Source organism: Sciurus carolinensis, chromosome 4 (genome assembly GCF_902686445.1).
Source record: "Sciurus carolinensis chromosome 4, mSciCar1.2, whole genome shotgun sequence".
Classification (NCBI taxonomy): Eukaryota; Metazoa; Chordata; class Mammalia; order Rodentia; family Sciuridae; genus Sciurus; species Sciurus carolinensis.
This window is the reverse complement of record NC_062216.1, coordinates 70,291,476-70,304,939: the sequence shown is the minus strand read 5'-3', so window position 1 is coordinate 70,304,939 and position 13,464 is coordinate 70,291,476. Positions and strand designations below refer to the sequence as shown.

The following is a 13,464-nucleotide window of genomic DNA, read 5'->3' as shown; positions in this document are numbered from 1 at the left end:
AATCGGTTGTGCAGTTGTGCATTCCTCCCACTAATGTATGAGAATTCCAGATGTTCCACTTGTTTATCAACACTTGATATTGCTTTTCAACCATTCTAGTAGTTTTTGTAGTTGTATCTCATTATACTTTTACTTTGCACATTCCTGATGGCTAATGTTGAACATTTTTTCATGTGTTAATTTTCTGTCTCCTTTGTGTTTTCTTATTATTAAGTTGTAAGAGTTTTTTAAATACTCTGGGTACAGTCTATCCTCAAACAGGTGTTTTATAAATATTTTCTCCTAATCTGTGGCTTGTCTTTTTTTCATTTTCTTAATAGTGCTTTTTAAAAAGCACATTTTAAATTTTTTTTCTTTTTTTGCCATACTGGAGATCAAACCTAGAGCCTTATGCATGCTAAGCAAGCACTCTGCTTCTGAGTTGTCACCTCAGCCAAAATTTTTCATTTTACTGAAGTTCAGTTTATCAGTTTTTTTTTTTAAATTAAAGACTTTAATTTTTCAGGGTAACTTTAAGGTTGCAGCAAAATTAAGAGAAAGGCACAGAGATTTACCCCTTGACCCACACATATATATTTTTCCTTGTCAATATTCCCCAGAAGCATGGTATACTTGTTGCAGTTGATAACCTACATTGACAGATCATAATCAGCCAAAGTTCATCGTTTACATTTGTAAACAATGCATATTCCTGTTGCATATTCAATGTGTTGGAATACAAATGTATAGTGATGAATGAATAGTGACCTCTATTCATATGGCAGTATCAGAACCCTACGTACTCTGCCAATTTATCAGTTTTTAAGTAGTTTGACTTATGTAAGATATTTTTGCCTAAACCAAGATCACAAAGATTTTATCCTGTGTTTTCTTCTAGCAGATTTATAGATTTAGGTTTTACATATAGGTCATGATATATTATTTCATGTATATATGACATATGTATATATATGACTAGCATATGTATATCTGTATGTATGTATATTGGTCTATAGTTTTTATTATAATATCTTCAGTTGATGTTTTCAGTGTAATGATGGCATTTTAAAATGAGTTATCTGTTATAATCTAATATGTTTTATTTCTTATATTTTCATATTTTTTCTTTTTGTTGAAATTCCCTGTCTATCCTTGTATCTCATCTACCTTTTCCACTAAATCTGTTAACATATTAGTCATAGGTATTTGAAAATCTCTTTCTTTTAGACTCAATATCTTTGTTATCTCTAAATTTGTTTCTGTCGATTGCTTTATTTCTTGACAGGGGGTTTCTTTTTTCCCCCTTGTTTTTCAGAGTATCTTTCTTCCTCCTCCTGTTCAGCATCTTCCCCTCAACTTCCCCTCTTCCCTCTCCTCCCTTCCTCTTCTTCCTTTTCCTTACTCCCTCTTCCTTTTCTTCCTTTTCCTTTTTTTCTGACTGCTAGATAATGTGAGTATTAGCATAGGAGACTGAGGCAAACAGTATTATGTCTAGAGTGAACAGGCCATGAATATGAGTGTTGTACAATCTTATCAGCAGTTGAGCAGAGTTTGTTTTTTGTTGTGTCCCTCATTACCATCAGTATTCAATGGATTTCATTTTCTACGTAATGGTCTGGACTGTTACTTTATGCTGGGATTGGGAAGTTGGGGTTCTAGAGGTTTTTGTCTGTGATTCTTATCCATCCTCAGCTTTCAGCAGTGTGCATGCCTGTAACATAGAGAGAAGTCTTCCTCTGTCCCATTACTCTTCCTCCCAAAAATGTATTATTGGCACTAGGTTCATAATTGGGGGACAGGGGCAGGTTACTTTGTTCATCTGTTGTCCAGTTCTGTTATCTTTGTCCAGCTCCAGTCTTGGGCAAACTACATGTATCTAGACCTTGAATATGGGATATTCTAATGACTTCTGACCCTGCCTCCAAGTGTGTTCTCTTGTCTCCTGCTGCAAGTCTTGGAAGCACTTGGTGGAGGCTAATGGGGAAAAGTTTTCAAGTGCATGAGCCTGTGGCTCCTAACTATTCCAAACGAACATGCTAGCCCATCCTTGGCTTTTAAGAAGCTATTAAAACTTTGCTGATTTCTGTTTACTTCCTTGTATGATAGCAACCTATTCCAACCATGTCCTGACAAAGATGAAACTGTGTCCTATCTCTCATTGGAGGGGCATGTCACTTTTTGGAATTAAGTTTCCTTGGTTGTGTTGTTACCTCAAATCTCTGGTAGGCTTCAGAAAAGTTATGATTTTGTAAATTATCTGACTTTTTGTTGTTACAGTGGGGATAACATTGTCTTATGACTTTCTACCTCCTAAGAGGGTAATATTTTACTAATAAAAATTTATTTCTTAATTTTTACCATATTTATTAATGAAGTCAGTCAGTGAGTGAGATTAATGAGGCAGTTTGGATTAACCCCCAATTTTAGTCAGTAGAGTAGATGACTCATTACATATTTACCCTTAAAATTTTAATTGAATAGTTGTACAAGTTTAACTTCTTTTTGGAAACCATTTCAGGAAACACAAAGAGCACAGCAGAGCAAAGAGAGAGATCATTTTGTGGGAATAAAATGTTGGACACTAAAAAACAACAGGAAATGATGAAAAAATAGAGGATGCAGATACATTAAAATGAACTTCTTTTTTATTACTTATATGTGTTATAATTTTCATTGCTATCACAATGTTCCATTGCCCCACCCACCTTTTTTTTTCAACAGTACTGGATACTGAACACAGGATATTACCACTGAGCTACATCCCAGCCCTTTTTATTTTGAGACAGGATCTCCCTATGTTTCCCAGGTCGACCTCAAACTTGTGATCCTCCTACCTCATTCTCCCAAGTAGCTAGGGTTACAGGTGTGCACCACTGTAACTGGCTTTTACCTATTTTCTAATTCTGCCTAAGCTAGCCTTGGTATAGGATATATCATGTATTTTAAATAGACATAATGTCATCCATTTGCCTGCAAATGCCATAATTTTATCATTCTTTATGGCGGAGTAATATTCCATTGTATATATATGCCCTATAATGGGGGGTGGGAGGGGTTAGCATTAGGGTTAGGCTTAGGTTTAGGGTTAGGGTTAGGGATGGGGGCAAGAATGGAGGAAGGAAGGACTGTATAGAGGGAAAAGAGGAGTGGGTGGGGTGGGGGGGAAGGGAAAAATGGCAGAATGAATCAAACAATATTGCCCTGTGTAAATTTATGATTACACGAATGGTATGCCTTTACTCCATGTACAGTGAATCAAAATGTATCCCATTTGTTTACAATAAAAAAAAACTTCTGTCAAAAAAATAGACATAATGTGATTTTAAAGTAAGAAGGTAACCACTTAAGAAATTTTAAACGGTAATATGTTAATTGCTATTGTAATGATTGAGAAGAATTATGTAAATTACTTACTATGAGAAAATGAAAGAACAAGTGGATATTTTAGAACTGGTTAGTGCTCATAGTCTTACTTGTCATCATTGGTTAAGGATGGTTGAGAAATAAATTAAGTACCACTTTCAGCAGTTCACTTTTGTCTCATAAAGTTTAAGAAAAGTTTTTGCCAAATACCCAGAGAAAGAAAATCAATAATTTTATTAATTTTAGTGAAGAAATTAAAGTTCAGCCAAATCAGTTCAGAGAATCTGTGGAAGCAGTTGGAAGAATTTATGAGGAACAGAGAAAGTTAGAAGAAAGTTTTACCATTCACTTAGGTAAGTATTTTAATTTTTTTTTTGCTGTTATTTATTGTTACTTCTGAAACTTTTCTTTTACTCTAAAAGAAAAATCCTTAGCATATAAGTAAAGTGTACCTATGTTATCTTTAATTCCAAAGTATGTCCTGCTCCAAAAAAACCTATAGTTTGTTGGCTGTAAGTTTTTTGTTTTAGTTTATATGTTATTTTTTGCAGATAGATTAAATTTTAATAGTTTTTAAAATGAGAAGCTGCAAAGTCCATTTTTAATCATTATTTGTAGCAAAGACGTATCTAGATTTTTGCCATGGAGATTTGCATTCTGTTATACTGAATTTTTGTAGCTATTTAAGTACCTTTCTGAGACTGTTGCCTACCCCCAGGAGCCCAGTTGAAGACCATGCATAATTTGAGATTGTTGAGAGCAGACATGCTGGACTTCTGTAAGCATAAAAGAAATCATCGAAGTGGTGTGAAACTCCATCGGCTCCAAACAGCACTGTCACTTTATTCTACATCTCTCTGTGGTCTGGTTTTACTAGTAGATAATCGGATTAATTCATATAGTGGTATTAAGAGAGGTAAGTTGACATTATTCATATTTATCTTATTAAATTTCTTTAAATACTATCTTTATAAAGAAATGAATTGTGGAAAAACTGTTCCTTTTTAATACTTGCTCCCAAAAATCAAGTAGACCAAATAATAAACATAGCTAGACAAAGCTATTTTAGATTTGTTTCATACTTAGCACTGGTAGAGTGCTTCCTGACATTTTTTTTTCTTACCGTTCTATTACACTGTATGTAACACTCTTTTAGGATATTACTTCAGGGTAAAATAAAAAGAATAATCAAGATACAAATGTATTTTTCAATTTAGAGGCAGATTCTGGCTCAGTGAATTTAGTTCATTCATTTATTTCTTCTTTCTTTTTTTTAATAGTCTGCCTCTTAAATGTGCTGTGGGAAATTCTTCTTCATAGTATCCTCACTTCTTATTTCAAAATTTTTGAATATATAAAATGTATTGAATTTTATAGCTATTTCTGGAAAAGGCTTGAATAGAATTTATTGCTCATAAATACAAGAACCCTCTTGTATTTTTGTAGCATTTTGGAGGTGGGTTGTGATCAACATATCTGTTAAAGTCTTGGACTTATTTTAAAATTTCATTGTCTACTAATTATTTACTCTGTTGAGTGAGAGGTTAAGTTTCTGATGAAAATGAAGATGCTCTACCATAACTTCATGGTTATGAGAAATTACAAAAAAATAATACTCAGCAATTTCATTTTCTATTTGTCTTAGATCTCATTCTCTGTAAGTAAATATTAAATATTTGATCGTTTACATTTAGAAGTTTGTTGATGTTTTGGGTCTCTTAGATTTTGCCACGGTTTGCCAAGAATGCACCGATTTCCATTTTCCCCGAATTGAAGAGCAACTGGAAGTTGTCCAGCAGGTGGCACTTTATGCTAGAACCCAGCGCAGGAGCAAGTTGAAAGAAGCACATGGTTAGTAGAACTCAAATCTTTAACTCACTTTTAGTGTACTCTGTCTCTAATCACTCTAATGGCACACAGGTGATCAGTAAAATCATATACAAAATTATATTGGTAGAAGTTGGAGGAAGAAAAGAGCAAATTTAAGATCTTCAAAATCTTGAATTCTGTTCTTGGTTTCCTTTTTTTGAAAAATGATTTTCTTCAAGATCGTTAGTAAGAACCATTTTTAAATTTTAGTACTATATATCTACTTGAAGTAGACACTCAGTGTAAAGTTGATCTTTTGATCCAATTTCTACACCTCTAAAATGGGCTTAACTATTACTACAGAAGGCCCTGAAAACAGAGTAAAAGAAGCACAAAATATAGACCTTTTATATATTCCATCTTAAGTACCAGAAACTAATTATTGTTTGAATTGTTTTTGGTTTTTCTTTTAAAAAATCACAAAGTCCTTCTATGATGACTTTTTCTGTATGTATCCACAATTTAATGTCCTTTCCAACTATTTAGAAAATGTACTAGAAATTTTTCAAAATTTATTGAGATATTTGACAATTAAAAGTTGTATGTATTTAAGATATGTAATTTGATGATTTGATATACATATACGTTATAAATTAATCACCTCAACTAAGCAAATAAATATCCATCACCTCAGATGTTACTTTATTTCTTATGGTGAGAACACTTAAGATCTGTTCTATTCGCATATTTGTTATATATCACATTGCTGTATATTAGATATCCAGCACTTATTCAACTTGCATAACTTAAATTTTGCACCCCTTGACCAACATCTCCCCATTTTCCCCTTTCCCTACCTCCTATTAAGTATCATTCTGTTCTCTGTGAGTTCAACAGTTTTAGATTCCACATGTAAATGGTATCATACAGTACAATATTGCCCCCTTATCCACAAAGGTTATGTTCCAAGACCTCTAGTAGATGCCCAAAACCACAAATAGCACTGGACCCTTCATACACTGTTTTTTTCCTATACATGTATACCTATGATAGACTTTCACCTTCTCACTTAAAGGAAGCACTTTATGGCTCTTTTTTGGCATATCTAAATTGCTAGCATCACTACCCTTATGCTGTGAGGCTGTTATTAAGTAAAATAAGGATTACTTGAACACAAACACTATGATAATATGACAGTCAATCTACTAACTGAGGCAGTTACTAAATGACCAATGGGTGGGTAGCATATACACTGTGCCTATGCTGGACAAAGGGACAATTCGTGTCTTGGTTGGGACAACATGAAATTTTCTCATGCCATTCAATTTCAGATTTATAAATTGGAATATTCCATTTTGTATTTTCAAACCACAGTTGACCATGAATAACTGAAGCCACAGAAAGTGAACCCAAAGATAAAGGGGGACTACATATTGTTTTTCTGTATCTGGCTTATTTCACTAGTATACTGACCTCCACGTCCATCCATATTGTCATAAGTGGCAAGATTTCCTTCTTTTTAAAGGACCTATCTGTGTGTGTATGAATATATACACATTTTCTTTATCCATTCAGTCATTGATGGGCATTTAGGTGGTTTTCCTATCTTGTCTATGAAGATATCATTTTGGGATATGAATTTCACTTCCCTTGGATACATATACCCAATTAGGATTGCTGGATCATAAGATTGTTCTGTTTCATTTTTGAGGAGCCTCTGTACTAGAAAGTATTTTTAAAACTTAAGTAGCGTTCATAGCATCCATCTTTCATCAGGAGGTTTCTAACTACACACAAGAAGAGAGAAAAGGGAGGATGTAGCTAAAAGGAAAAAAACTGTTAAGTTACAAATCAGTTCAACTGTTTTTGATTGAAAAATTAAAGTTTAAAAAGTAGATTCATTACAAATTAAATTGATTCCATAAGTTTGTTTAGTTAGGAGCTAAATATCAGCATAGTAGTCACTTCAAAATATTTGTAAGGTGTGTTTATCTTATTTCTGACATTTCATATGCTATCACACACATAAAATAATAACACATATGCTTACCTGACTGATGCTTATTATGTCTTATAAAAATTCAGTTTTAGTGCTCAGAAAATAAAATATTGTAAGTTTTAAAGTTGGGGCTGCTCAAACCTTCAAATCTGCTGCTAATACTTTGGTGACATTTTTTTTGTCCCTAAAGTGTTTAAAAGAAACCAGTACAATAATTTAAGTACATATATTTTGCATTTTGTAGTAAGCAGAGAGGTATATAAAACTTTGCTTGGTGTCTTTGTGTCTTTCCTGTAAATGTAGAATTCCTCGCTTTCTCCTAAATCTGGAATGTGGCATCTAGTCTTAACTTAACCTGTATTCACCATAGTTTCCTTACCTATTCAAAAGACTTTAGCAATGTTTTACCTATGTTTTAGTTGTTTCTTAAATAGATAAAATGTTCTCAAGATTCACAGTTCAAACTGCAAAAGAGGGTACAGTGAAAGTCTTCCTCATTCTGTCCCCTTGTCATCCAGTTTCCCTCTCCAGAGGCAGCAGGGGCTGTCTCATTTGTAACATCCAGACTTTTGTTTACATATATATAAGCACATATATGTGTGCTTTTATATGATTCCCTCTTTTACACAAATGACAGCTTTATATACACACTATTCTGTGATTTGCTTTTTGTACTAATTTATTTTGAAGCTCATTTCAGATCAGTCCATAAAGATCATTCTCATATCCTTTTGCTGTTTCATAGTATTCCATTGCAGGATATCCTATTACTAACCAGTCTCCTATTGGTAGATATTTAATTTCTTCCTAGTTTTAAAATTATAAGTAGTAATGCATGAATAACCTTGCATATGAATCATTATGCATATGTATGAGCAATAAGCCCATCTATAGAATAGATTCTTAAAGAAAAATTCCTGAGTTAAAGGACACATATAATCATAATTTTTACAGCATTGGCAATCCCTATAGCAGCTGTACCATTGATTATTCCCACTAAAGGTAACTGTGACTTTGCTGTGGCAATATGTGTTTATGTGTCAAATCCAGGCCAAGTGTTAGAAAGTCAGTATAGAAGTGTATCCTAAAACAGGACCTTTCAGAAATGTTTAGTATGCCCTTTTATTTTTCTGCCATCTTTCTCCATCTCATTCAAATCAGCAATGATGTGATCAGAAACATCTTAATATTATTCTTAGTAGTGACTAAAAATGTGAAGATTGAGATCATGATAGGTGTGGGAAAAGGAGGAAGATTCTAAGTATGAGAGATAGAAAGTGTGCAGTAAATGACAGGAAGTTTTTAAACCACCTATGGTTAAGGCAGTGCGTGTATATCATGGTATTATTTTGTCCTTGTTCAAGCAACTACTTTGTGGTTTAAGTGAGTCAGTGAAGCAAGTAGGTTTATAAAAGACAACTTTCTTAAAGGAACCTGCATGTTATAGAAGAACTTTGTGAAAATACTTCCTCTGACTTCTGTACATGCCTACCTATTTGTTCTGTAAGTTTACATTCTGATAACACAAATACTTGTTTATTCTAAGGCATTCCATTGTTTTTCTTACTGTGGTTTTTATATTATCATCTTTATAGTTCTGCAGTCCATGATAAGTAAAAAGTTTTAGGTATATTTTATATGAATTTTTAAAAATAAAAATAGCCATCTTTTCAGTATTACTAAACAAGGTCTCATCCATTGAAACAGGAAAAGGGATTAGAGTATGAACTGTTCTCTCATGTTTACTTAATAGGGATTCTGTTGTTATTATACTTTCAAAAATCACTGACTGAAAAAAGTAGTTCTGTTTGAAATAGAGTCTCACATATTTCTTTGAAGTTAATTGTATGTAGTGTCAAATAAAAAATAAATTTCAGGAATGGGCTGAATATAAAGTGATTCCTGGTGCTACAAGCCATTTATATGTAGTCCTGAACAAGTTATATCAACAACAGTGACTCATGTTCTAAAAATAAAGATGGCCACACCACAGCTATCTAATGAAGTTATTTTATGTGTAGTTAACCTAGTGCCTTGAACCTTCCAGATGAAAATTAAACTATTGAAAAGTCTAATATGGTCAAGACTACAGGATTTAGGATTTGAATGTATGGGTTTAAGGTCCAGTTTTACCTCTTATCTGTGCATTTTTGGTTAAGGTACTTAACTTAATCTAAGCCTTTTCCTCAAGTATAGAATAAAAATTGTCCTGGGAGTCCAAAACAGTGGTAGAGTATGTGCTTAGCACTCACAAGACCCTGAGTTCAATCCTCAGCACCAAAAAGAAAGAAAGAAATGAAAATAGTAATCTTACCAACATCTTAGGGTTTCTGATTATAATGGTTTTGTAAGAATTAAATGAAGCCATCCATGTAAAACTTGTAGTAGAATGCCTGGCACATAGAGGTACTTAGTAAATTTTTGCTGTTATTGTGCTTATAAAAATAGTGATGGTAATGTGTTTCATATGTTATTATGTTCTTTCATGTTGCATTATCTTATGAATAGATTCTGGAAACCAAAATGGAGGAAGTGATGATAAGAATAAGAATACTGAGAGAAATTATTTAAATATATTACCTGGTAAGTATTATTTTATCTTAAATTACTATTTTCTTATAATCATATACATTAAAATCATAGATTTGAAGTATAAATTCTCATGGTGTATACTATGAAGCATTTTCCAGTATATCATTTTGAAAAAACATTTTTATCTATATTACATACTTTCTCAGATGTTGTTCATTGTAAATTTTTTTATACTAGTAATAACCTATAGATTGTACAAGAAAAATTATTCAAAGTTGCTTACTTTTATTATTATTTGCTATTTAAGATTTATATGTTGCATCTTAGTTTCTTAGGAAATGAACCAAGAGATTATTTTTGCTCTTAAGTATAAGCAAAAATACATAGAAATATAAATAGTTTAGTTTGTAGAAAGAACATGAGCCATCTGATTTAGAATCTTATTTCCATTTCCCCTTATCTTTTCCTGCTTTCCATTTCTTTTATTTCCTTTGTTGTTCTTGGATTTTTTTTAAAAAACAGGAATTCAATCTCTCCCCCTCTTCCTGATTGAATTCACTATGATGATCCTTTATAGTGTTTGTAAGACAGGGTGTAATAAGGAAGGCCTATTTGTGTACTTCATAAGCAAAAAGTCTTTTAAACTAAGTGATAAAGTTTTTACAATTTCAGAAATAGCCATCTCATGATAATTTTCTATTCTTCTTTAAGGTAGTCTTACATTTCCTTCCCCAGATCTTTGACATGTAGGTCACATTATATTTACTTTAAGGAAATATCATACTCATTTTTGGTATTCATCTTTTCAGGCCCAGTCAGTTTGTGGTTATCAGCCTCTGAGTTTCCTCCCGCTTTCAGATATCTAACCTATGTAGAAAAATGTTAGAATCACCACATTCTGTTTCTTCCACTTTGTGGAACAGGAAACCATTCTTCTCTCCATCTGAAAAAAAAAAACAACTTCAGTGAAGATTTATCATATTCTTCTTCATAGATCCATAATTTAAATCATTCATATTCTGTGGCTTTCTTAAAATTTTATCAATTTAATTACTAGTCCAGAGGTATCAGTATCTCTAGGTTTAAACTTAATTCTTTATTATTATATTATTTCTGTCCTTATTCCTTTTTTCAAAAAAGCCTATAGTATCATTATTATTGCCAAATTAGGAGGATAAGTCTGAGTAGAAAAGGATTACTAAATTATTGAGTTAGATGTCCTAATAGTACAGAGTTTCCATTTAGGTAAAGGATGCCTGCACAACCAAGATATTTACAGGTGGAAAAAAGAGCTAATTGCAAATCATTTAAGATTTTTAAATTGTGAAGGAAACAGTTTTATTTATATATTTGTAAATTTATGTTGTAGCTTAAAGTTTTTATATTTTAACTCATCAAGTTCTTACAACAACCTTGAAAGGAAAGCAGTGAGTCACTATTCTTCATATTTCATACACAGGGTATAAGATAAAAAATTGAATTTATTTTCCCAAGATTACTCACCCAAAAAGTGCTTAAAAACAGATCTCTTTAACATCCAGTCTAGTCTTTTTTCTCCTATATCATATTCATTTGGTTAGTACTGCCAGCTCAAGGACTGGCCCCCATTTTATTAATGGGTAAAATGAGACCAAGAGGGAAGTCATTTAAGGTCGAACAAAGCAGTGCCAGATTTGGGATTAGAAGCACCTGACTTGTCCACTAAGTCATCCTACCTCATTGCTGGACCAAAGCCCATATTTAATGCTGTGACATTCATCATTTGAATTCATAGTAGGAGTTAAGGAGGTACCACTCTTCATTGGGCCCAGACTGATACTGTCTCATACGGTTCACCAGATTTCTGATAAGTAGCCTGTGTCTTTCAGTGCCTTCCTGGGAAGTCATAGTTACTCTATTCCTCACTAATTTCCTTTTTACTTTCTCTTTGTTCATTTCGTTTTGGTGTTTCTATCCCTCCTTTAATTTCTTTTTATGTTTATCTAATATCTTGTTCAAGTTAAAAAAAAAAAAAAAGAAAAAGACCTTTTCCTGAGGACTATGAGAGGCATCTATGAATACAGCTTATATACACTAGTAACTAGAAATATTAAGCATAGTGACAAAGTATCTTAAGTACTTTTAAATATAAATATACTATATCTTTAAAAGTAAAAACCTTGGATAATGACTTTAATACAAGCATAAGCCAAATTTGTGAGGGCAAGGGTTAATGTAAAAGGATAGACATGAGCAGATCTTTCCTTGAAGGACATATCAGGACTTCCAGGTATATACATATGTCAAAACACATTTTTTATGTTTTATGTGTTATTTACTTATATTGAGAGAACCCATAGAAAATAAAAGCTAATGAGGTTTTCTTTTGTTGTTATTGTTTTATACAATTTGTACTTAAATCACTCTGACTGTGGTAAAGAAATGGTTTATAGTTGGGCAAGAACAGGCGCAAAGAGATCAATTAAGAGAATATTACAGAAATCTAGATGAGAGATGATAGTAACATGAACTGCTAGGGTGTTAGCAATAAAAGTAGAACGCTCAGATTTGGGATATTTTTGAGAGATAAACCTGGAAATAGTGGGTAGTGAATTGAGGGATAGGCATTGAATGAAAAAAAGGAATTACGGACAAATTCTGTGTTTCTGACCTGAGCAACTAATGAACAGAGACTTATCCCATAAATTGAGATGAGGGAAAGTAGACTTAAGGTGTGAAGAAAGCAGGTAATCAAGTAACATATTTTTTCATATTAAGTTTGACATTTTAACATGTTTTGTCCCATTGTCCCAGATATGAGACATGTATACAAACTTAAACTGAGCAACAAATATTCCACTTATGGTAACTTTGAAATAATGTTTGAATACTTATTATGTTCACTGAATTGAAAACTTAGGACTTAATGAGTTAAGCATTTACATCAAACTAAAGATGATAAATACTCATTTGATTTACCTATTACTTGGTGGTCACTTCATACCAGTTTATGACCCTCTTGAAAAATTGGCAGTTATCTCTTATTTTTATTTCTTCCTTTCCAAAAATTAAGTAGCTTCATGAGCCCCACATAGGTTCCTGATACTCCCCAAATAGCTCAACACATGAACTGCTCATTATAATTATTTTTAATGCCCATTGATGAATATGATTTATGTATTTGAAAATCATGATTATATCTGTTGTTCACAGGGGAATTTTACATAACACGACATTCTAATCTCTCAGAAATCCATGTTGCTTTCCATCTTTGTGTGGATGACAATGTGAAATCGGGAAATATCACTGCTCGTGATCCTGCCATTATGGGACTTCGAAATATACTCAAGGTTTGCTGTACCCATGACATTACAACAATAAGCATTCCTCTGTTGCTGGTACATGATATGTCAGAGGTAAGCAGATAGAAAAATCTTTTCAGTGAATATGATACATATTCATATTTTTTAATAATCTACTTTGTTTTAAAAGATCCCTCCTTTTTTTTTAACTAATAGACCTTTATATTTTCTATCAAGCTAATCGAATTGACTGACATAAAACAGCGACTAACACAACCATTTATGTTTAGAGAATTATAACGTTTTCCTATCCTCCTCCTTTCCTACTCCATTTCCTTCTTCTCCTCCACTTTTGCCTTAATTAGCAATAGATTTACTTCCATATTTAAGTTTGGTTTAAACCAATATTAAAATGAGTTCATACTCTCTGAGTAGACTAATAGTAAGTGGAAAAAGATGCTAGATGACAAGAAGTCCGCCTCAGGTTAACATTTTCTCCAG

The 13,464-nt window shown here is 32.6% G+C and overlaps 1 protein-coding gene across 6 annotated transcripts in view; it reads left to right on the top strand.

Moving 5' to 3' along the window:
- C4H12orf4 (chromosome 4 C12orf4 homolog) overlaps positions 1-13,464 on the top strand; it is a 42,615-nt gene that overhangs the window by 16,987 nt on the left and 12,164 nt on the right. For all 6 annotated transcript variants that reach the window (XM_047551697.1, XM_047551695.1, XM_047551696.1 and 3 more), the window contains 5 exons: positions 3,589-3,695; positions 4,061-4,258; positions 5,065-5,193; positions 9,659-9,733; positions 12,875-13,077. In XM_047551697.1, coding sequence (XP_047407653.1) covers positions 3,589-3,695; positions 4,061-4,258; positions 5,065-5,193; positions 9,659-9,733; positions 12,875-13,077 — 712 coding nt within the window. The remainder of the gene's footprint in view (positions 1-3,588; positions 3,696-4,060; positions 4,259-5,064; positions 5,194-9,658; positions 9,734-12,874; positions 13,078-13,464) is intronic.